General features: G+C 36.6%; 1 protein-coding gene across 6 annotated transcripts in view; it reads right to left on the reverse strand.

The window, feature by feature from the left end:
* Positions 1 to 21,539, reverse strand: part of Lekr1 (leucine, glutamate and lysine rich 1) — a 193,518-nt gene that overhangs the window by 112,856 nt on the left and 59,123 nt on the right. For 3 of the 6 annotated variants that reach the window (XM_074073918.1, XM_074073919.1, XM_074073920.1), the window contains exons 4-5: positions 18,461 to 18,580; positions 2,762 to 2,937 (exon numbers count right to left, since the gene is read on the reverse strand). In XM_074073918.1, the coding sequence (XP_073930019.1) occupies positions 2,762 to 2,937; positions 18,461 to 18,580 (296 nt within the window). The remainder of the gene's footprint in view (positions 1 to 2,761; positions 2,938 to 18,460; positions 18,581 to 21,539) is intronic. The other 3 variants (XR_012448063.1, XR_012448062.1, XM_074073922.1) reach the window with 1 other exon arrangement.

The raw sequence follows: 21,539 nt of genomic DNA on the forward strand, positions 1-21,539 counted from the left end.
CCCAATGACATTCATCACAGAGACTGAAAAATCTACCCCAAAGTTCATTGGGAAGCACAAGAGACCACAAATAGCCAAGGCAATACTCAACAAAAAGAGCAATGCTGGAGGTATCACAATACCCGACTTCAAACAGAGCCATAGCAATAAAAACAGCATGGTATTAGCACAAAGACAGATATGAAGACCAGTGGAACAGAACAGAGGACCTGCATATGAATCCATACAGCTATGCCCATCTTATTTTTGACAAAGGCGCCAAAAACATATGATGGAGAAAAGACAGCCTCCTTAAGAAATGTTGCTGGGAAAAGTGGCTATCTGCCTGCAGAAAACTGAAACTAGATCCATGCCTATCACCCTGTACTAGTATAACTCAAAGTGGATTAAGAACTTTAATATCAGAAATGAAACTCTGAAGTTAGTACAGGAAAGAGCAGGGAATGCTCTGGAAGCAACGGGTATAGGCAAGGGACTTCCTCAGTAGAACTCCAGCAGCCCAGCAACTAAGAGAATGGATGGACAAATAGGACTACATGAAATTAAAAAGCTTCTGCACAACAAAAGAAATAGTCTCTAAACTGAAGAGACCACCCACAGAGTGGGAGAAAATATTTGCTGGCTATACATCAGATAAAGGACTGATAACCAGAATACACCAGAGAGCTCAAAAAACTCAAAAACAGAACTTTTTTCAGAGGAAGAAGTTCAAATGGCCAAAAAACACATGAAAAAATACTCACCATCCCTGGCCATAAAGGAAATGCAAATCAAAACCACACTAAGATTCCACCTCACTCCTGTTAGAATAGCTATCATCAAGACCACCACCAACAACAAATGTTGGCAAGGCTGCAGGGAAAAAGGAACCTTCATATACTGCTGGTGGGAATGCAAGCTAGTACAACCACTTTGGAAAACAATATGCAGGCTTCTTAGAAAACTAAACATAGATCTGCCATATGATCCAGAAATCCTACTCCTAGGGATATACCCAAAGGAATGTGACTCAGGTTATTACAAAGGCACCTGCACACCCATGTTTATTGCAGCACTATTTACAATAGCCAAATTATGGAAATGGCCAAGATGCCCCACTACCGACGAATGGATTAAGAAAGAAAATGTGGTATCTATACACAATGGAATTTTATTCAGCCACAAAGAAGCATGAAATTTTTTCATCTGCAAATAAATGGATGGAACTGGAGAACATCATCCTAAGCAAAGTTAGCCAGGCTCAGAAGGCCAAATATCATATGTTCTCCCTCATATGTGGATTATAGCCCTATAACAAATGCAGTAATATTACTGGACATGGGTCACACACTAAGGGTAGAATGTGCACCTGAGGAATAGGGAAAGGGAAGGAAACTTAAAACTTGAATGTGGCCAATATGCCTACTGTAAGTGAGCAAATACAGTAATCTTAAACTGGCAGAGGCCACTATGGGAAGGTGACCAGGAAGTAGTGAAGAGGTCTGGTAGAGATGAACCAATGTGGGTTGAGGCAATGCTAGGAATCTCTCCATATAGCTATCTTTATCTCAACCTAGTAAAAACACTATGTCTTTCTTAATGTCTCTTATGTTTTCTCTTCAATAACACTGGAGAACAAGAGGGCAGAACAGGTTCTGCCTAGAAGCGAGGGGGGATGGGAGAGTGTGGGGTAGGTGACAGGGTGGAGGATGGGGGAGAGGTGGTCCAAACAATGTATACACATATGAATAAATGTAAAAACAATAAAAAATAATACATAATACATATTTCTACCCGATTTTTTTTGCTTCCATGCATAGAATAAACTGTATCCTGCCCTCAGTCCAATGACCCTTTAAAAAATTAAAAATTAAGAAAAAAAGGAATTCACCAAGTTCCATCCCCTTCTTTCAATGCCTAAAACAATTTTAGTAGAGTACTTTTAGAACAGGTTTAGGTTCATACTAAAGTAAGCAAAACACAGAATTCCTGGATGCTTCCTCTCCTCACATATGTGCAATCTCTTCTAGTGATATCTTACACCAGATAGGTTTCCTATCATCAAATGAACCAACAGTAACACATTATTATTATGAACCAGAATTCAGCTTATGTTAAAGTTCACTCTTTGCATTGTACATTCTATGAGTTTCAATAGATGTATAATGAAATGTACACACCACTATAGTATCATACAGTGTCCTAACATTTCTCTTTACTCCATTTCTTATCCTTAGCTTCCCTAACCTCTGGTAACCACTGATATTTTTACCGTTCTATAGTTTTGCCTTTTCCAGAAGGCTTCATGTACAGTCACAATAATACAGTATATAACCTTTTTCAGATCAGTATCTTTCACTTAGTAATACAACTTCTTTCAATTTTTAACATTCTTTCCTCTATGTTTTTGGTTTTGGTCACTCTCCAAAGGTTTTAGGTAATTATTTTCATTCAGAATTTATAGTTGTTTTCTGCGGTGAGGCTGATCCAATATGGCTATTCAGTCATTAAAAGAAGAAACATTCAAAAATACAAATTAGTATATTTAACAGAATAATCAGACTTCTGACCACAGTTCAAAATGCATGTATCATAACTTATATTAGCCTAAAATTATTTAATTTCAGGGTTGGAGTAGACCTGAATGTTCATCTACTGTATCAACCACTAATTTTTAAAAATGAATTCTAAGTCCCATCAAGTGCAATAAAATATCATTTCATTACTTATGATGTACCATGTAGAAAAAAGGACAATTATGTTCTAAATATTTGTAACAAACCTGTCAAGGCTGTTTCACTTATGGATTTAATTTGTAGAAAAACTTCTCCTTTCAGTGAAGTCCAGTTTTGAAAATTATCAGATATTTCATTTTTAATACTGGTTAGCTCCCTTTTAGTAAGAGTAAGTAATGCAAGAGTCTTATTCCAGAAATATTTGTACTCCAACAATCTTTGACTGCAAAGTAGTAAAACAAAAAATTAGGATTTTAAAACATAGTAAGCATAGCAAATATTTTTTCAATGGTTGTAGAGTCATTGTATAATCTACTATATAAATGCAGGCAATTTTGAAAGTGAAAGGAGGTGTTACCCATAATACACTAAGACAACAGATATAAACAGGGAATACCTCAGGTAGATAGAATTATGCCAATTCATTTCCTTTTGTTATTATTTTAATTTTAAAAAGATAGCTATCTTTATATACATTTATTCTATTTTCTTTATTTTTCAATAGCAAACATTTAGAGAAGAAAATTTGACCAGAGCAATTTGATCCTAGATTCTCTATGACAACATTCTCCCACCATACCATGTAATACTTGGGGAACTACACTTTTTAAAGTCCCCTAGCCAATTTGGGTGATATAGAAATAGGTAGAAAACCCAAAATATGAAAGCGTTTGATGTCCCCACTCCAGAATAGCTAATACAGAAACCTTAAAGCAACAGAGGTTATCATGAGAAGGGGATCAGTAACCAGGTTAAAGATCAGTTAGAGATGAATCAACATGGTTCATAACACATGTACACGAAAGCAATGCTAGGAATATTTCTGTATAGCTATCCTCAACACAACTAGCAAAAACGCTTTGTCTTCCTTATTAGGCTTGTCTCTTTTCTGCAACAAAACTAGTGATAAAGGCAGAACAGGACCTGCCTGGAACTGAGAGGGGAAAGGGAGAGAGGGTGGGGGAAGGGGAAAGGGGGGAGAAATAACCCAAACAATGTATACACATGTGAATACAAGAATAAAAAAAAGTGAAAGCTAAAAAAAAATTATAATAATAAAGTCCCCTAACCAGTACTTTTACTTCATCAAATGCCACAGCTCAAAATAAATACATTTTTGTCATCTCAGTGACTTTTACTTCTTCAGATAGCCTGGCTGTAATTTCCTTAATAATTAAGCAAGATACAAACATGGTCTTGGGAGTTATCACAAAGAAGGTGTTGACTAAAGCCATGAAAATATAATTACTTGGTTAATGTTTCTGGCCCTAAATAGACAAAAATCATCAGAATCTCCTTAACATCTAGCACAGTGCCTACTACAGCATAAGTGCTCAATAAATACTGACCAATTAATGAAGGCATGAATAAAATGGATTATTCCTCAGTTGGAGGAATGGAGAAGAGAAAAATGGTAAGGATAACACACTGGACTACACTAACATTAAAGGGATTAAAATAGAAAAGAAGGGGGTGGCAGAGTGGCTCAAGTGGTAGAGTGCCTGCCTAGCAAGCATGAGACCCTGAGTTCAAACCCCAGTACCACCAAAAAAGAAACTACAAGAATAAAATAGAAAAGATTGGAGGACCAATCAGTGAGTTAGAAGAAAAAACAAAAGGAAAGGCAAATTTCAAGAAAAAAGTGCTAGTCAGTGTTTAAGGCCTCAGATAAAGGCTGAATACAGTCCACTGTATTTGGCATTAAGAAGATCTTTGGTGACCTCAGAAAGAGGACTTAGGTAGTAAAGGGCTGAGAAAGAAATGAGAAAACAGTATGTGGTACCAGCTATTAAGAACCTTGGTTAATAAAGGAGAGGTAAACTTGCTATACTATAGGCACCCATGGAATTATCACAATGAAACTCCCTCTTACTGCCAATGTGTGCTAATTAAAACAAAATTGTGGAGATTTGACTTTTTTATTATTGTTGGGTTGAGGGTACATTGTGATATTTACAAAAGTTCTTGCAATATATCATAGTTAAGTTAACCACCTTCATCATTCTCCTTTATCCCCTCTCTCCGCATTCCTGGAATAGTTTGGACAGGTCTCATTTTTCCATTTACATACACGTGTACACAGTATTTGTACCATATTCATCCTCCTACACCCTTTCCCCACATCCTACCCCCCACACACTGGTACCAACCACCCAAACAGGACCTGTTCTGCCCTCCTGTTCTCCAATCTTGTAAAAAAAAAAAAAAGACATTTTGTATGTTTAAGATAGCTATACAGGGAGTTTCCTTGTGTTATTTCAATGTGTATGTATTATAACTTGGATTGGTTCATTGCCTCTATTTTTTCTCCTTTCTACCTTATTCTTCTTATGGTGATTTTTAACAGGTTTAAAAATTCTATATTCATTCTTGTATAGAAAGTCCATCAACATTTACCTTCTTAACATCCTCCTTTTACCCTCTCTCTCATATGTGATTCCCTTTTGCATGACCTATCTTTCAAATGTTGCTTGAAAATTTATATTTATTTATGTTTATATTATATATATATATTTATATTAGGTCTACATTCCACATATGAGAGAAAATATGTGGCCTTTGGCTTTCTGAACTTGGCTGACTTCACTTAAGATAATGTTTTCCAGTTCCATCCACTTACCTGCCAATGACAAAATTTCATTCTTCTTTGTGGCTGAGTAAAATTCCATTGTGTATAAATACCACATTTTCTTAATCCATTCATCAGTAGTGGGGCATCTTGGCTGTTTCTACAGCTTAGCTATTGTGAATAATGCTGCAATAAACATGGGTGTACAGGTGCCTTTGTTGTAACCTGACTTACATTCCTTCGGGTATATCCCTAGGAGTGGTATTGCTGGATCATATGGCAGTTCTATTTTTAAAGAAAAAAGTTTGTTAAAAAAAAACTTGATTGAGGGAGCAAGGAGAGAAAGATGGAGATATTGCATAGAGTAGTATGTTAGGATAGGAATCACCTGAGTGTGTACACAGCTGCACAGAAGCAAAAAATAAACAACCAGATGGGATCATTTCTTATGCAAAGCCTTAGAAAGAACAGATACAAAACAAAGGTTGAAAGATTAGCCTTTTCCAGGAAGAAGGATGGTGTGATTCTGTGTGCTAAGTAATGTCCACCTGAGTGACCAGACACCACAGGGGATGACTCAATTGGCACGTGCAGCTAAGAGAGATGGTGATTTTAGAAAGCAGAGAAAGGGTTCAAAGAAGGAGCCAAAAGTGAGAATGAGAAGTGATTGTAGAGTCAAGAACTAATAAGACAGGGAGACAAGGGCCAAGAACTAGGTCTGTGCACTAAGGGGCCCAGTGTGGGGCAGCTGCTGAGATGAAGCTGCATACATAGGAGTCACGGGCTATGGGAACATTTAACAGAAGGAAAGCCTGGATGTTGGTGTTTATGTCTCAATAGGGAGAAAGGCAAGAAATAGAAAATTCAAGCTCATTAGCTAAGAGTAGATTCAAGTTTTGTGGGGCCTTAGATCTAAGATTTCTTGAAAACAAGAGCACAAAAATGATAACTACAAAATTAGTTTAAAAGTATATAATTATTTATAGAATAAGAAAAATCAATACAAATAAAACTTTAGAAGTTGGTAAATTTCACAAAAAAACAGGAAATCAGTAAAATTTTTTAAACAACTCTATGGTACTTTTTTTGCTGACAAGTATAGTCTACATGCTCCACAAATCATCTCTGCAAAAGACAATCATTCTAGAATTTTACTGTATGTGGAGAAGACACATGGCTAACACGACCTTTCACCTCGCATGGCCAGTAGGCCTTTTTATTGTTAATAGTTTAGAAAGATCTTTTTGCTCCAGAGCTTATTATTAGTAATGTCACATAAATATTTAGTGTTGTCAAATTTGGAGAAATTCTTTTCAAAATTTTTATATATCATTATAAGATTTTTGACACTTCCAGGTTTTTTTTTTTTTTAGAAAGTGGTGAATTTTAAATTTTCTTTGAAATAGTGAAACTCAAGAGTCAGTTTATCTTAGATGTAATCCTTAAGTGGATTGTAATCAGCAGGAAACCCTTCTCCAAAGTATATGAATAATTGACTCCTCTTAATCGGATTATCAAACAATTCAAGAATATTTATTGAAAACTTATCTTTTTTTCTTAATGAATTTGCTCTGATGTACTCTGAAAAAATTTGCTTCTTTATTTCAGAATAATTTGTATTGCTTAAATCGCTCATCTTAAATTGCTTTTATCTCATTAATTTAAAGAATTCATACACATCCAAATTTTTAGCAATTTCCTGCATGTCTTACTGAATCTATTCTAAAACGGCTTTCCAAATGGCAACCATAGTGGTGCATTCCCAGTCAACTTTCCCTTACCGAGACCCCCAAGCCTATCACTACTTCTCCACTGATATCCTGACCTCAGAAGTGGGATAGAAGGAAAGCAGGGTGGAAAGACGATTTTTAAACAATTAGAATCAAACCACCTTACTTTCACCAGGGGCCATTCCAGAACCTTGAAAGAAAGTCTTAAGTTAGAGGCTCTGAAATGTAAGCATCATCAGAGTCACAATAATCTTTCTGAATTGGTAACCTTAACTCTCTCTGTGGAATATAAGGCAAGATGCACAGCAGCTGACAGATGAATAGTACTGATACACCTAAGGAGAATAGTGAGGATTCCTCATTAAGGACCTAACATTTAACCTAACATTTAATAACCTGGAAGTAGGTATGAGGACTGAGAATTTAAGTGTAAATATAAATAAATGAGTAGACATAAAAGGACTTGGAGTGCTAGTAAACTCTACTATGTAGAAGTATGCTCTCTGTAGAAAACCTAAATAACACACACACACACAAGAACTTAGTAAGTTAATCAAGGTTTCAGGGCACAAGATACACACACAAAAAAAATTTTATTTCTGTATGTTAGCAATAACCAATCCCAAAATAAAATTAGGAAGACAGTCCCATTCATAACATAAAATGAATAAAATACTTAGAAATAAATTTAATAAAATGAGTGCATGAAAACAAAACATCTCTGAGAGAATTAAAGATCTCCATGGAAAGACATTCTATGTTCATGAATCAAAAGATTCAATATTTTTAAGATAGCAATTCTCCCCAAATTGATTATATATGCACTATTATACTTATCAAAATCTCTACTTTGCAGAAATTGACAAGCTGATCCTAAAATGCAAGGGACCGAGCATAACTGACAAAAAGAAGAAAGCTAGAGAACTTACATTTCTTGATTTTTAAATTTATTAAAAGCTATGGTATTTAAGAAATTGTGGTAGTGACATAAATGATACACAGACTAATGGAATGGAATATACTATACAGAATAGAATAGAGTGTCCCTTACATTTTGGGTGAATTGATTTTAGGAAAAGACACTAAGGCAATTCAGTAGGGAAAGAAGATTCTTTTTAACACATAGTGCTAGAAAAATTGAACATCCACATGAGAAAAGATGAGTTTAGATTCTCACCACACCTCATACACAAAAATTAACTCCACTGAGTCATAAAATCTCTGAGCTAAAACAATGAAACTTTTAGGAGAAATTATAGGAGAAAATCTTTGTGACTTCAGCTTAGACAGTTTTTAGATTTATCACCAAAAGCACAATACATAAGAGTTGTTATTTCAGTAGAATAACAACTTTTGCTCTTCAAAAGATACCATTAAGAAAAGATAAGCCACAGACTGGGAGAAAATAATCTGCAAATTACACTTTATATAGAGGAATTTTACCCAGAATACATAAAGAACTCTTATAATCCCACCATAGAAAACAAAGTAATTAAAAAATGGGAAAATATTTGAACAGATATTTCATCAAATAAGATACACCAATGGCTAATAAGCACATGAACCAACACTCAGTATCATCAGTCATTTAGAAAACAAAACCACAATGAGATACTATTTCATAACCACTAGAAAGTCTGCAATCCAAAAGACAGATAAAAATGAGTGTTGACAAGAACCTGGAGAAACTAGAATGCAAAACTGTATAACTACTTTTGAAAGAAGTTTGACAGTTTCCTAAAAAAAACCCAATAAATTAACCATATGATCCATAATCCTACACTAGGTATCTACTCCAAAGAAATGAAAACACATGCAGACACAAAAACTTGTATGTAAATGTAGCATTATTCATAAGCATCCACATATGGAAATAATCCAAATATCTACAAATGAATATGATATAATCATATTAGGAATACTATTCACCAATAAAATAGAACAAAGTGCTAATAAATGTTGGCATTTGTAATAGACGAACCTCAAAAACAGTGAAAAAAGATATAAAAGCCACACATTGTATGATTCTATATATCTGAAATGTCCAGAAAAATACAACTCTATAGAAATGAAAAGAAGATAGGAGTTACCTAAGATTGGAAGTGAGAACAGACATTGACTTGTTAATGATATGAGGGTGTACGGGGAGTTCTAATATTGGTAATGGTTGAACACTTTAGGCATATGAAAAATAATAAAAATATCCTGTTAAAATGGATGTATTTACGGCATGTAAATTATATCTCAATGAAGCTACTTTTTAAAAAGATGTGGGGTTTTGGGGAAGATGGAGAAAAAAAAAGAAGACTTAATGAGACTAAGGGATTGAAGTGAAAATGAGAGAAGCAGAAGAAAAGACTTTTGGAGTTGGTACTGAACATTTTTGAGATGTCAGAGTCTGGACTTAGAATAAGAGAAATTAAGGGAGAGTACTTCATATTTAAAATAACTTATAGGAGTACTCTAAAAGTAAACACTGTCAGAGTATTTCAAATGTGGCCTGATTTGGAATATCGGATTTCTATACAACTTCACATGAAGTGTAGTACACCTATATCTCATACTGGTTTTAGTATCTATTTTATAGGCCTTCTAAAATTTATTTTTCATTTTAAAAAGACAGTTTATTCTAAATAGTGGATTGCTGAGCCAACTGAGGCATACTACACTTACTCCTGATTACTCACTTGCAAAGACAGTAATGATGTCAAGAAAAACATCAAATACGAAGAACACTTTGCTGGTGGTAAAATAATTAATCCCAATTTTAATTAAACAAATGAAAGAATAATCAAAGAAAGCAATGTGACCCTAAAACACAGATAACTGGTCTATTGAAGGTTCCTTTTTGGCTCCATAAATGATAATGATTACATCTGAGAAGAAAATTCATGCTTTTTTTTCCTTACCTATTTATGAGAGAAATTATGGCTTATTTAGAGTAATCACTAAATTTTATGTTTTTAAATAATCAATAAACTAGTTTAAAACCAGATTTTAGTATGCAACAAAAGTCAATGAAATCTAAAACCTATGGTTTTTATTTTTCTCAGTGTGCCTTTTCCTGTGCAATGTGTGTGGTAGTGGAAGTACAAAAAAAACTAATTACTTGTGTTCTATTTTTTTTTCTTTTATTACTTGTGTTCTAATCACAAATTTCAATTTGTACTAAATCATCTGGATGGATGGTTACCCCACAGTTCTTTTTAGCATACTGTTTTTTATGTCAGGTCCCAGATTTACAGTTTACATATTTTTAGTTAAAAATGAGAAAAAAATCATAGACCTATGGAAAACAGTAAAAAGTATAATTCAGGCTGGGGATATAGCTCAGTGTAGAGTGTTTGCTTAGCATGTGTGAAGCCCTGGGTTCAACCCTGGGCACTGGAGAAAAAATTGTAACTCAACACAGACCTTCTGACCTCCGTGATCCAGGGACTTTGACAAGAAGCTGGAGACTTGCTTGACTGAGGTAAAACACCAGGGAGAACTGAAACATCAGCACTCTGAACCCCTAGCCCCTGGAAGGTCTCTTCACACCATCATATACTAAAAGAATAGCAGGCGCTGCAAAGCAAGCCCCACACCATAGGCCAGTGGAGCTGCTGCTCCACACCCCGTGTGATCTTCAATCCTCAGGCCCTGCTCCTTTGCCCCACCAGGACTGTGCTACCCCAAACTCCCACCCCTCAGACCTGCAGGATCTCCACAGGATGAGCCCTTAAGGCCAGGGATCCACGGACATTTACTATCTCTGGCAGGCCATGACGCCCCAGGCCTGCACAGTCCTGCAGGAGCTCCAACTCACTGGACCGTGCTCCCCATCCCTGCACGATCTCTGCCTTGCCAGCCATGCCCCCAAAGCCTGCACAGCACTGCACAATATTCACTCTGCAAGGCTGTGCCCCTAAGGCCTGCCAAGCTAGGGAATACCCCCCCGCCCCGAACCACACACACATGGTCTCCATTCTGTTCCACCGCACCCCCCAAGCCTGTCAAGCCAGGGATCCATAGACAGCAGGATCTCCACTCCACCAGCCCGCACCCTTCAGGCATGCCAAACCCATGCTCCAAAGGCCCACTACTTCACCTCAGCTAAAGGTCTCCACCCAAAGGCCCATGGGACCCCACCCATTGTCCACCTGCCACAGGAAGGCCCCAAACCTACCTAAGAGACACACACAGGTCTGGATGCTAAAGAACTAGCATCAGAACAACTAAGACTGCAATTCTACTGCTCCAGAACTGATGATTTCTTTTTTTTAATTTTTAATTTTTTCCCTTCTTTAAGGGTTTTTTGCCTGGTTTACTGTTTGATCATCCACCATCTCTACCATTTTTTTCCTCTTTTCCTCTCTACTCTATTCCTTTTATCTTTCCATCTCTCTCTTTTTTATCCTTCTGTCTTGGTTTTGTTAGTATTACTATTGCTACCCAGCTAATACTAAATTACACATAGTTCAGGGATACAAATGGTACCTAGTGGAAATATGAGAAGAAAAAGGGAAGGAGACTATTCCTTCTCCCCCAAAAATAAAGTACTGCAGGCTTTAGAGCAAATGAAGAAAATGGATACCCAGACCCAGACTCCAACAAAACACAGATAAACTATACCAAGGAACCCAACAAAGCCCACAAGAACATCCTGAAAGAAGAAATCTTACGCGTAATTAATGAGAATTTCATACAGATGTTACTAGACATGGTCAACCAAAACGTACAGGAGGCACTCAAGAAATTCCAAGAGGACAGAAATAAAGAATACGAGAAAACACAAAAACAAATAAATGAAATCATAGAAACCCTAAATAAACACCAAACTGAAATTGAGACCACCACAAACAGAGAGATAAATGAATTAAGGTCAAAAATTGACAATATTAAAGAAGAAATAACCCATGATATAGAAAATCTCAGAAAAAAGAATGAAACAGATATACAAAACAAAATGGAAGACCATTTCAGCAGAATAGAACAAACAGAAGACAGAATCTCAGAACTTGAGGATGAAATGGCAATTAAAGGAAAAACTGAAGAATTATTAGTTAAGCAACTCAAGATCTGTGAAAAGAAAATGCAAGAACTCACTGACTCCATCAAAAGACCAAACCTGAGAATCATGGGCATTGAAGAAGGAGAAGAGGTGCAAGCAAAAGGAATGCATAATATATACAACAGAATAATAACAGAAAACTTCCCAAATCTAGAGAAAACTATGCCCATACAATTACAGGAAGCCTCCAGAACACCGAACAGACCTGACTAAAATAGAACTATACCATGACATATTATCATTAAAACAACAAGTACAGAGATAGAGAAAGAATATTGAAGGCTGTAAGAGAGAAAAAACAAATAACATACAAAGGCAAACCCATCAAAATCACAGCAGTCTTCTCAACAGAAATATTGATAGCAAGAAGAGCTTGGGGTGAGATCTTTCAAGTGCTGAATGAAAATAACTTCAACTCTAGGATACTCTACCCAGCAAAATTATCATTCAAAATAGATGGAGCAATAAAAGTCTTCCATGATAAGCAGAAACTAAAACAATATATGACCACCAAGCCACTACTACAAAATATTCTCTAAGGAATTCTGCACACAGAAAATGAAAGCAAATAAAACCATGAAAGGGCAGGCAATGCCAAACCACAGGAGAAGAAAAGACAAGAAAATATAGAGTAACATCGATTCAGCTGCACACAATGAAACCCTTAATAAACAAATACAACTATATGACAGGGATGACCATGTACCTATCAATACTAACACTGATGTTAATGGACTAAATTCCCCCATCAAAAGACACCAATTGGCAAACTGGATTAAAAAGGAAGATCCAACAATCTGCTGCCTACAGGAGACCCACCCCATCGACAGAAATAAGCACTGGCTGAGAGTGAAAGGCTGGAAGATTTACCAAGCCAATCATCCCCGAAAACAGGCAGGGGTAACAATACTTATCTAGGACAAAGTAGACTTCAAACCTACTTTGATCAAACAAGATAAAGAAGGACATTCCATACTAATAAAAGGGGAAATACACCAAAAGGAAATAACAATTATCAACCCATATGCACCCAACATCAGTGCACCCAATTTCACCAATCATACTCTGAAGGACCTAAAAGCATATATAGTCCCCAACACAGTGGTAGTGGGAGACTTTAATACCCCCCTATCAACAATAGATAGGTCATCCGAACAAAAAATCAATAAAAAAATCCTAGAACTAAATCACACCATAGATCAAATATTCTGTATGTCTACAGAATATTTCATCCAACTTCTGCACAATATACATTCTTCTGAGCAGCCCATGGAACCTTTTCCAAAATTGATCATATCTTAGGGCACAAAGCAAGTCTCAGCAAATATTAGAAAATAGAAATAATCCCATGCATTCTATATGACCACAATGCATTAAAACTAGAAATCAACAACAAAAACAGCAGTAAAAAACACACAAATAATTGGAAGCTGAACAACATATTACTCAATGATGAATGGGTCACTAATGAAATAAAAGAGGAAATTAAAAGGTTCTTGGAAGTTAATGAAAATGAAAACACGGCCTACTGGAACCTATGGGACACAGCAAAGGCAGTCCTAAGAGGAAAGTTTATAGCCATGAGTGCATATATCAAAAGGTCAGAAAGATCTCAAATTAATGACCTAACACTACAGCTGAACCTTCTAGAAAAACAAGACCAAACAAATCCCAAAACAAGCAGAAGGAAAGAAATAATTAAGATAAGGGTTGAAATCAATGAAATAGAAACAAACAAACAAACAAACAAACAAAAAACATACAAAGAATCAATGAAACAAAAAACTGGTTCTTTGAAAAAATAAATAAGATTGACAGACCCCTGGCAAACCTAATTAAAATGAGGAGAGAAACCCAAATCAGTAAAATCAGAAATTCAAAAGGTGAGATAACAACAAACACCATGGAAATCCAGGAAATCATCAGAGACTACCTGTATTCTTATAAATTTGAAAATCTTGAAGAAATGGACAGATTTCTAGAAACTTACAATCACCCAAAACTGAAACAAGAGGATATTAATCACCTGAATAGATCTAGAACACAAAAAGAAATTGACGCTGCCATCAAGAGCCTCCCAAGAAAGAAAAGTCCAGGACCTGACAGATTCACTGCTGAATTCTATCAGACATTTAAAGAAGAACTAATACCAACCCTCCTTAAACTGTTCCATGAAATAGAATGGGAAGGAACACTGCCTAACTCATTTTATAAAGCCAATATTACTCTCATCCCAAAACCAGACAAAGACACCTCCAAAAAGGAGAACTACAGGCCAATTCCCCTAATGAACATCAATGCAAAAATCCTCAGTAAAATAATGACAAACCAAATCCAACAACACATCAGAAAGATCATCCACCACAACCAAGTCGGCACATCAATAGAAGCAAAGACAAAAACCACTTGATCATCTCAATAGATGCAGAAAAAGCCTTTGATAAGATTCAACACCACTTCATGATAAAAGCTCTAAGAAAAGTAGGAATAGAAAGAATATACCTCAACATTGTAAAGGCTATATATGACAAACCTACAGCCAACATCATACTTAATGGTGAAAAACTGAAACCATTCCCCTTAAAATCAGGAACAAGACAAGGATGCCCCCTCTCCCCACTCCTATTCAACCTAGTACTGGAATTTCTAGCCAGAGCAATTAGGCAAGAAGAAGAAATAAAAGGAATACAAATAGGTAAAGAAACTGTCAAAATACCCTTATTTGAAGACAATATGATCCTATACCTTAAAGACCCAAAAAATTCTACCCAAAAACTCTTAGACACTATAAACAGCTATAGTAAGGTGGCAGGATACAAAATCAACCTACAAAAATCATTAGCTTTTCTATACACCAACAATGAACAAACTGAGAAGGACTATATGGAAACAATTCCATTCACAATAGCCTCAAAAAAAATCAAATACCTAGGAGTAAATTTAACAAAGGATATGAATGACCTCTACAAGGGGAATTACAAACTCCTGAAGAAAGAGATTGAGGAAGATTACAGAAGATGGAAAGACCTCCCATACTCATGGATCGGTAGAATCAACATAGCAAAAATGGCTATACAATTGAAAGCAATCTACATGTTTAATGCAATTCCCATCAAAATCCCAATGACTTTCATCACAGAGACTGAAAAATCTACCCTGAAGTTCATTTGGAAATACAAGAGACAGTGAATAGCCAAGGGAATACTCAGCAAAAGAAGCAACGCTGGAGGTATCACAATACTTGACTTCAAACTATATTAGAAAGCAATAGCAATAAAAACAGCACGGTACTGGCACAAAAACAGACATGACGACCTGTGGAACAGAATAGAGGATGCGGATATGAATCCACACACCTCATTTTTGGCAAAGGTGCCAAAAACATACAATGGAGAAAAGACCGCCTCTTCAACAAATGTTGCTGGGAAAAGTGGTTAACCGTCTGCAAGAAACTCAAACTAGATCCATGTCTATCACCCTGTACTAGTATCAACTCAAAATGGATCAAGGACCTACATATCAGTCCTGAAACTCTGAAGTTACTACAGGAAGGAGCAGGAAACACTCTGGAATAAAGAGGTATAGGCAAAGACTTCAATACAACCCCAGCAGCCCAGCAAGTAAGAGAAAGGATGGACAAATGGGACTTCATAAAATTAAAAAGCTTCTGCACAACAAAAAAAATGGTCTCTAAACTGAAAAGACCACCCACAGGGTGGGAGAAAATATTTGCCAGCTATACATCAAACAAGGGACTGATAACCAGAATATACAGGGAACTTAAGAAACTAAACTCTCCTAAAATCAATGAACCAATTAAGAAATGGGCAACTGAACTAAACAGAACTTTTTCAAAAGAAGAAATTCAAATGACCAAAAAACACATGAAAAAATGCTCACCATCTCTGGTCATAAAGGAAATGCAAATCAAAACCACACTAAGATTCCACCTCATCCCTGTTAGAATAGCCATCATCAAAAACACCAACAACAAGAAATGCTGGTGAGGATGTGGGGAAAAAGGAACCCTAATCCACTGCCAGTGGGAATGCAAGCTGGTGTAACCAGTCTGGAAACAAATTTGGAGACTTCTTAAAAATCTAAACATAGACCTGCCATATGATCCAGCAATCCCACTCCTGGGGATATTCCCAAAGGAATGCTACACAGGTTACTTCAGAGGCACCTGCACTCCCATGTTTATTGCAGCACTATTCACAATAGCCAAGTTATGGAAACAACCAAGATGCCCCACTACTGACGAATGGATTAAGAAAATGTGGTATTTATACATAATGGAATTTTACTCAGCCATGAAGAAAAATGAAATCTTATCTGCAAGTAAATGGATGGAACTGGAGAACATCATTCTGAGCGAGGTCAGCCAGGCTCAGAAGACCAAAAATCCTATGTTCTTCCTCATATGTGGACTTTAGATCTGGGGCAAATGCAGCAATGTGGTTGGACTTGGATCACAAGAAAAGGGGAGAGCACATACGGGAGATATTGGAATAGGTAGAAAACCCAAAACATGAAAGCGTTTGATGTCCCCCACTCCAGAGGAACTAATACAGGAATCTTAAAACGACAGGTTATCACTAGCAGGGGACCAGGAACCAATGTAAAGATCAGTTAGAGTTGAATCAACATGGGTCATAACACATGGGTTCATGAGAGCAATAGTAGGAATCATTCTGTATAGCTATCCTTAACTCAACTAGCAAATGCGCTTTGTCTTTCTTATTATGCTTATGTCTTTTCTTCAACAAAATCAGTCACAAGGGCAGAATGGGACCTGCCTGAAACTGAGGAGGGGAGGGGGGGAAAGATGGGGGAAGGGGCAGGGTGGAGAAATAACCCAAACAATGTATGCACATGTGAATAAATGAAAAAAAAATTTTTTTAAATTGTAACTCAAAATGATAACAAAATTAACAAATAACAAAATTTAAATATGTATTACATATAAGTTTCCTCAAGATTTAAAACATGAATAATAAGGGTTAATTGTATCAGTTTTATAACATCCTGAAACAACTATAATTATGCAAACCACTTCTCATCTTTAAAATTTGGTCAATCCTACCATCCATGATGGCACTAATGAGTAAAGCAGTTGGGACTTCCTTAATAGTCTTAGGCCAAATCGATTGTAGGAGCCAAGTATAAAGATGGTCCTAGGTAAGAGAAAAAGCTTGCTTTTATCATAAACTCACTCCAACAATAATGGCATTAATCCATTCATGAGGGTTGCAGTGGTTGTATCCAGAATCCATGTTTTGGAAACTTAATTCCCAATGTCAAAAAAGAAAAAAACTCATCTTCATGATTGAAACTGAAGAGTTGGGCTCACCTGGGTGGTATTACTCTGTTGGTTTCACTACCAAATTTCTAGAAAAGGGTCAAAGGGAATTCTGATGACAAAAATGATAATCTGTTTTGTGGGTAGACCTCATTAATTCATTCATCTCAAAATTATGTATTGAGCATTAAGTTATGTGCAAGGCATTTATAAAAGGTAGACAGCTAGTAGGTTATTACCAGATAATATATTAAAAAAACATTAGCCCAAGGCTAGTGGTGTGGCAGAAGAGGCACAGTGCCTGCTGTGCAAGCGTGAGGCCCTGAGTTCAAACTTCAATTCCCCCCAAAAAATTAGTCTAGAAAATTGTTTTTAAAAAATATTTCTGGTAATAACTGATTGATTAAAAATAAAAATCATGGGAAGTGGCTGAGGTGGTAGAGCACCTGCCTAGTAAGTGTAAGGCCCTGAGTTCAAACCCCAGTACTGCCAAAAATAAAAAAAAAACTCAAAATACTCACCAGTATCCTTTCTCAGTTACTCTGAGTCTGTCACTTCCATATTAATTTAACTTATTTCCCTCTTCTAAGAGCTCAAGGTTATTCAGACCTAAAGGAACCATTCTTTCTTATGAACATTCTCAATACAGTCAATGCCATTTTGTGGGGAGAAGTTATATGTGAGCAGAGTTAACTAACATTATTTATGTTGGAGAGTTCTAAATTCAGGGGGTCTGTTATTATCATTTAGAAAATTCCCCTATTCAACTGCTCTTCATCACTAAGGACATCAGTACTTCAGGAAATACTGGCCAACAGGAAGATGGATTCGCTACTGGGCTTTCATTTTAAATGTCACTACAAAATAAAAAACCTGTTAACAGAACAAGGTGTTTGCCCAATTTAAGTTTTATGAGTAAAACTATTTAGCTGATATAACTGTTATTTTAAAAGTGAAGTTATTTCCTTTTTTGTCAATCACACCAAATTATTATAAGCCATATAATTAAAATGTGTTTAAATGCTTATAAACTTTGTATTAAATGTATCTTTTCAATCTTTGTAATTTTCAGTTCTTTAAAGATAATCTTACCTGAAGACTTGTGATTGTCTACATTTAGTCTTTAACTCTTGTTGTAAATGACTTAATTCTTTCTGTACTCTCTGAAATTCATTTTGTTGATTTTTTAACTGCATGCTTGCATCTTGAATTCTAAAAATATAAACAAATCCATTATAAGCTTAAATATTCCCTGATGAATACTGTGTTAAACTAAAATTTAAATATATTTTTAATAAAAATAAGTAGAAGAAACTGTGCATCCTTGTATCACTATATGTACATACAGAAAAATATCAGAAAAACATACCAAATACCATTGTCCCTGGAGAGGAGAGTGGAATTTACAAGGGAGAAAAGGTAAAGGACACTGAAGGAAAGCAAAACTTTTACTTTGTATTGTCCAAATTTTCACAATAAGCATGTATATGTAAATATTAAAATATAGACAAATGATTTAAGTTTTATTAAAGCAACAGATGTACATAATTTAAAATGTCAAGTATTACTGAAAAAGGTTATAAGAAGAAATAGTATCCTTTATCTCAATTCCCAGTGCCAAAGACAACTTTCAACTTTTTCCTGTTTCTTCTAGCATTTATCTCCATAAATAATATCCTTATACTGATCACACACACATACACAAGTAATCTCTCACACAACAAATACATTGGTAGCCAGTCCAATTCTAATATGATAGCTTTATAATGTTAAAATGTTATCAGGACCCTAAGACCTTTCCCACTCTCTGGTCTAGCATCTTCGGTGTACGTACTTTGTTCTCATAGTCCACAATGGTCACGGCAGAAGCTCCAACCATTACACTGCCATTTCAGACTAGCAGCAGATGGAGAACAATGGCTACAGTAGCTTCTGAGCACCTGGGCAGCTGAGCTTGCTAATCTTTAAGAACCACATCCTCCTTATTCACAACTTCAAACACCCTCTCTCTTCTATACCTTTTTCAAATCTGTCTCCTTTTTGCTCCTGTTCCCACGATAAGCCTGGTTGAAAATAGCCACAGTAACCATGCCACAGCCTGAATGCTGTGATATCATTGAAATTTCCTCCACCAAATTAATTAGTACATTACATCTAAATTCAGCCTCACTCAAAGTGTCAGGACATGGGAAAAAGGCAGAAAAATTATTTTCTAGAATGTAACACACATAGCCTCAAGTCCAATTCCTAATAGAAACCTCACGAACCTGCCCTTTGCTCTATTCATCCTATCGGCCTTCTGGTCTCCTGAGCTCCCACCAGAATTACCCATTAAGCTCTGCTTATAACAGTTTAAGCCTTTTTTGGCCCACTTCTCCAAACTCTTCCAAATTCTTCCCACTAACCAGTTCCAAAGGCCTAAATACCACATGGTCAGGTTTAGTCACCGCAATGACCTCTCTTCTCTACCAACATTCTGTACTTTTCAAGTTTTTGCAGTGCTGTGACAAAATCCCCAAGAAAAACAACTTAAAGGAGAAATGGTTTATTTGGGCTCAAGGTTTCAGAGGTGTCGGTCCATCATGGCAGGGAGGGCAAGTATAACAGTTTACATCATGGCGGCCAGGAAGCAGAGAAAAGGGATACAACATTGTTCTAATTGAAAAAAGAAAAGTGGACAATTTTCATGGCTACTCTTAATTTACTCTTTATTTGAAGAAATAAATTATGGCCTTATGGCATGCCATATAATTTCTTAAAAATATGAAGCATATCCCTATGTCCTGGTATGGAAAGAAGGCTAAAACCTTCTCCTCATTAAGGGGAAGAAAATGCAAGCTGTAACTTATGTATCAAAAAGTATGACATGAAACCATGTGTTCTCATGATATATATATATATGAATTTTAAAACTGTAGAAAAAGAATAGGAATAACCTTCAGCAATATTCAAATGGACAGAGAACCTGAATTGGGAAGGCTAGTCAGAGGACTTTAGTTTTATTTATAATACTTAAATTATCACAACAAAGATGTACTTATATATCACTTGAAAATCTAAAATTTGAATTTTTAAAAAACCTAGACAGTATCATTACTTGCATATAATCATATCTCAGGTCTATAAATGGGAAAATACTTAGAAATATTAGAAATAAACTTAAGTTTATTTAATACACTGCTAAATGATAACATTTGCTGTTGTTTTGTGGTACTGGGAAATGAACCCAGTACCACACACAAGCTACTTGAGCTATGTCCCCAGGCCAACGTTTTTAAAAATGTATTTTAAACATTCCTTAACAAAAGCCACTCCAAGTATTAAGATTTACTCAAGTATTAAGATTTACTCAGAAATGAATTCTCAGCTTGAGTTTTTACAAAATATTTGCCTTTCTGTGATTAAAAAAAATGCATGTTAAAAGTTTCCAAGGGTATAGAATAGTGGCACCTAAAGATGTCCACATCCCACTCTCCAGAACCTCTGGCGCAGAGAATCTCCACTTCACGTTAAACGGAGAAATCAGGAGGGCCCCTGAGCCGCCAGTCGCTGGTGCCCAGACAGCTTGGGAAAACGCGGACCAGGTGATCTTTGCGGTATGTGGTACTCCCACAGACAAGCCTGAGCCAGAGCAGCATAGCCCTCTGGACAGACCGACCTCCACCCGGGAAAAAAAAGAGAAACTGAGTAATAAGCAATAAGAGCAATAAAGACACACAGGAAAGAGGGTGGGGCGCACTGAGTGCTGAAGATTGGGGGAAGGGAACCCTTCCTGGGACTGTAAATAAACAAGCCGGTCTGGCCGGAGAGCCTCTGGTGGGAGCAGGGGTGCGCGCCCAGCGACCAGGAGCGGGAAAGCTTGTGAGAGTGGCGGAGGGAGGAAAACTGCACAGTTCTCACATGAACTGTAAACAAACATGGCGGCTGGCAGGAGCAGCAGCACCGCCCAGTAATCAGGAGCAGGAAAACTTGTGAAAGTGGCGATGGGAGGAAAACTACACAGGAGAGGGGGGGAAGACCCACCTCCCAAATGAACTGTAAATAAACATGCAGGCTTGACAACGCGGGTGCAGTGTCACTTTTCCCAGTGTGCTTGGAAAGGGGAAAGCTCCTAGCAGAGGCTCATGCACAGGAGAAATCTGAGTAAACAAAGCCTGCAGGGCCAGGTGAG

Source organism: Castor canadensis, chromosome 5, assembly GCF_047511655.1.
Source record: "Castor canadensis chromosome 5, mCasCan1.hap1v2, whole genome shotgun sequence".
Classification (NCBI taxonomy): Eukaryota; Metazoa; Chordata; class Mammalia; order Rodentia; family Castoridae; genus Castor; species Castor canadensis.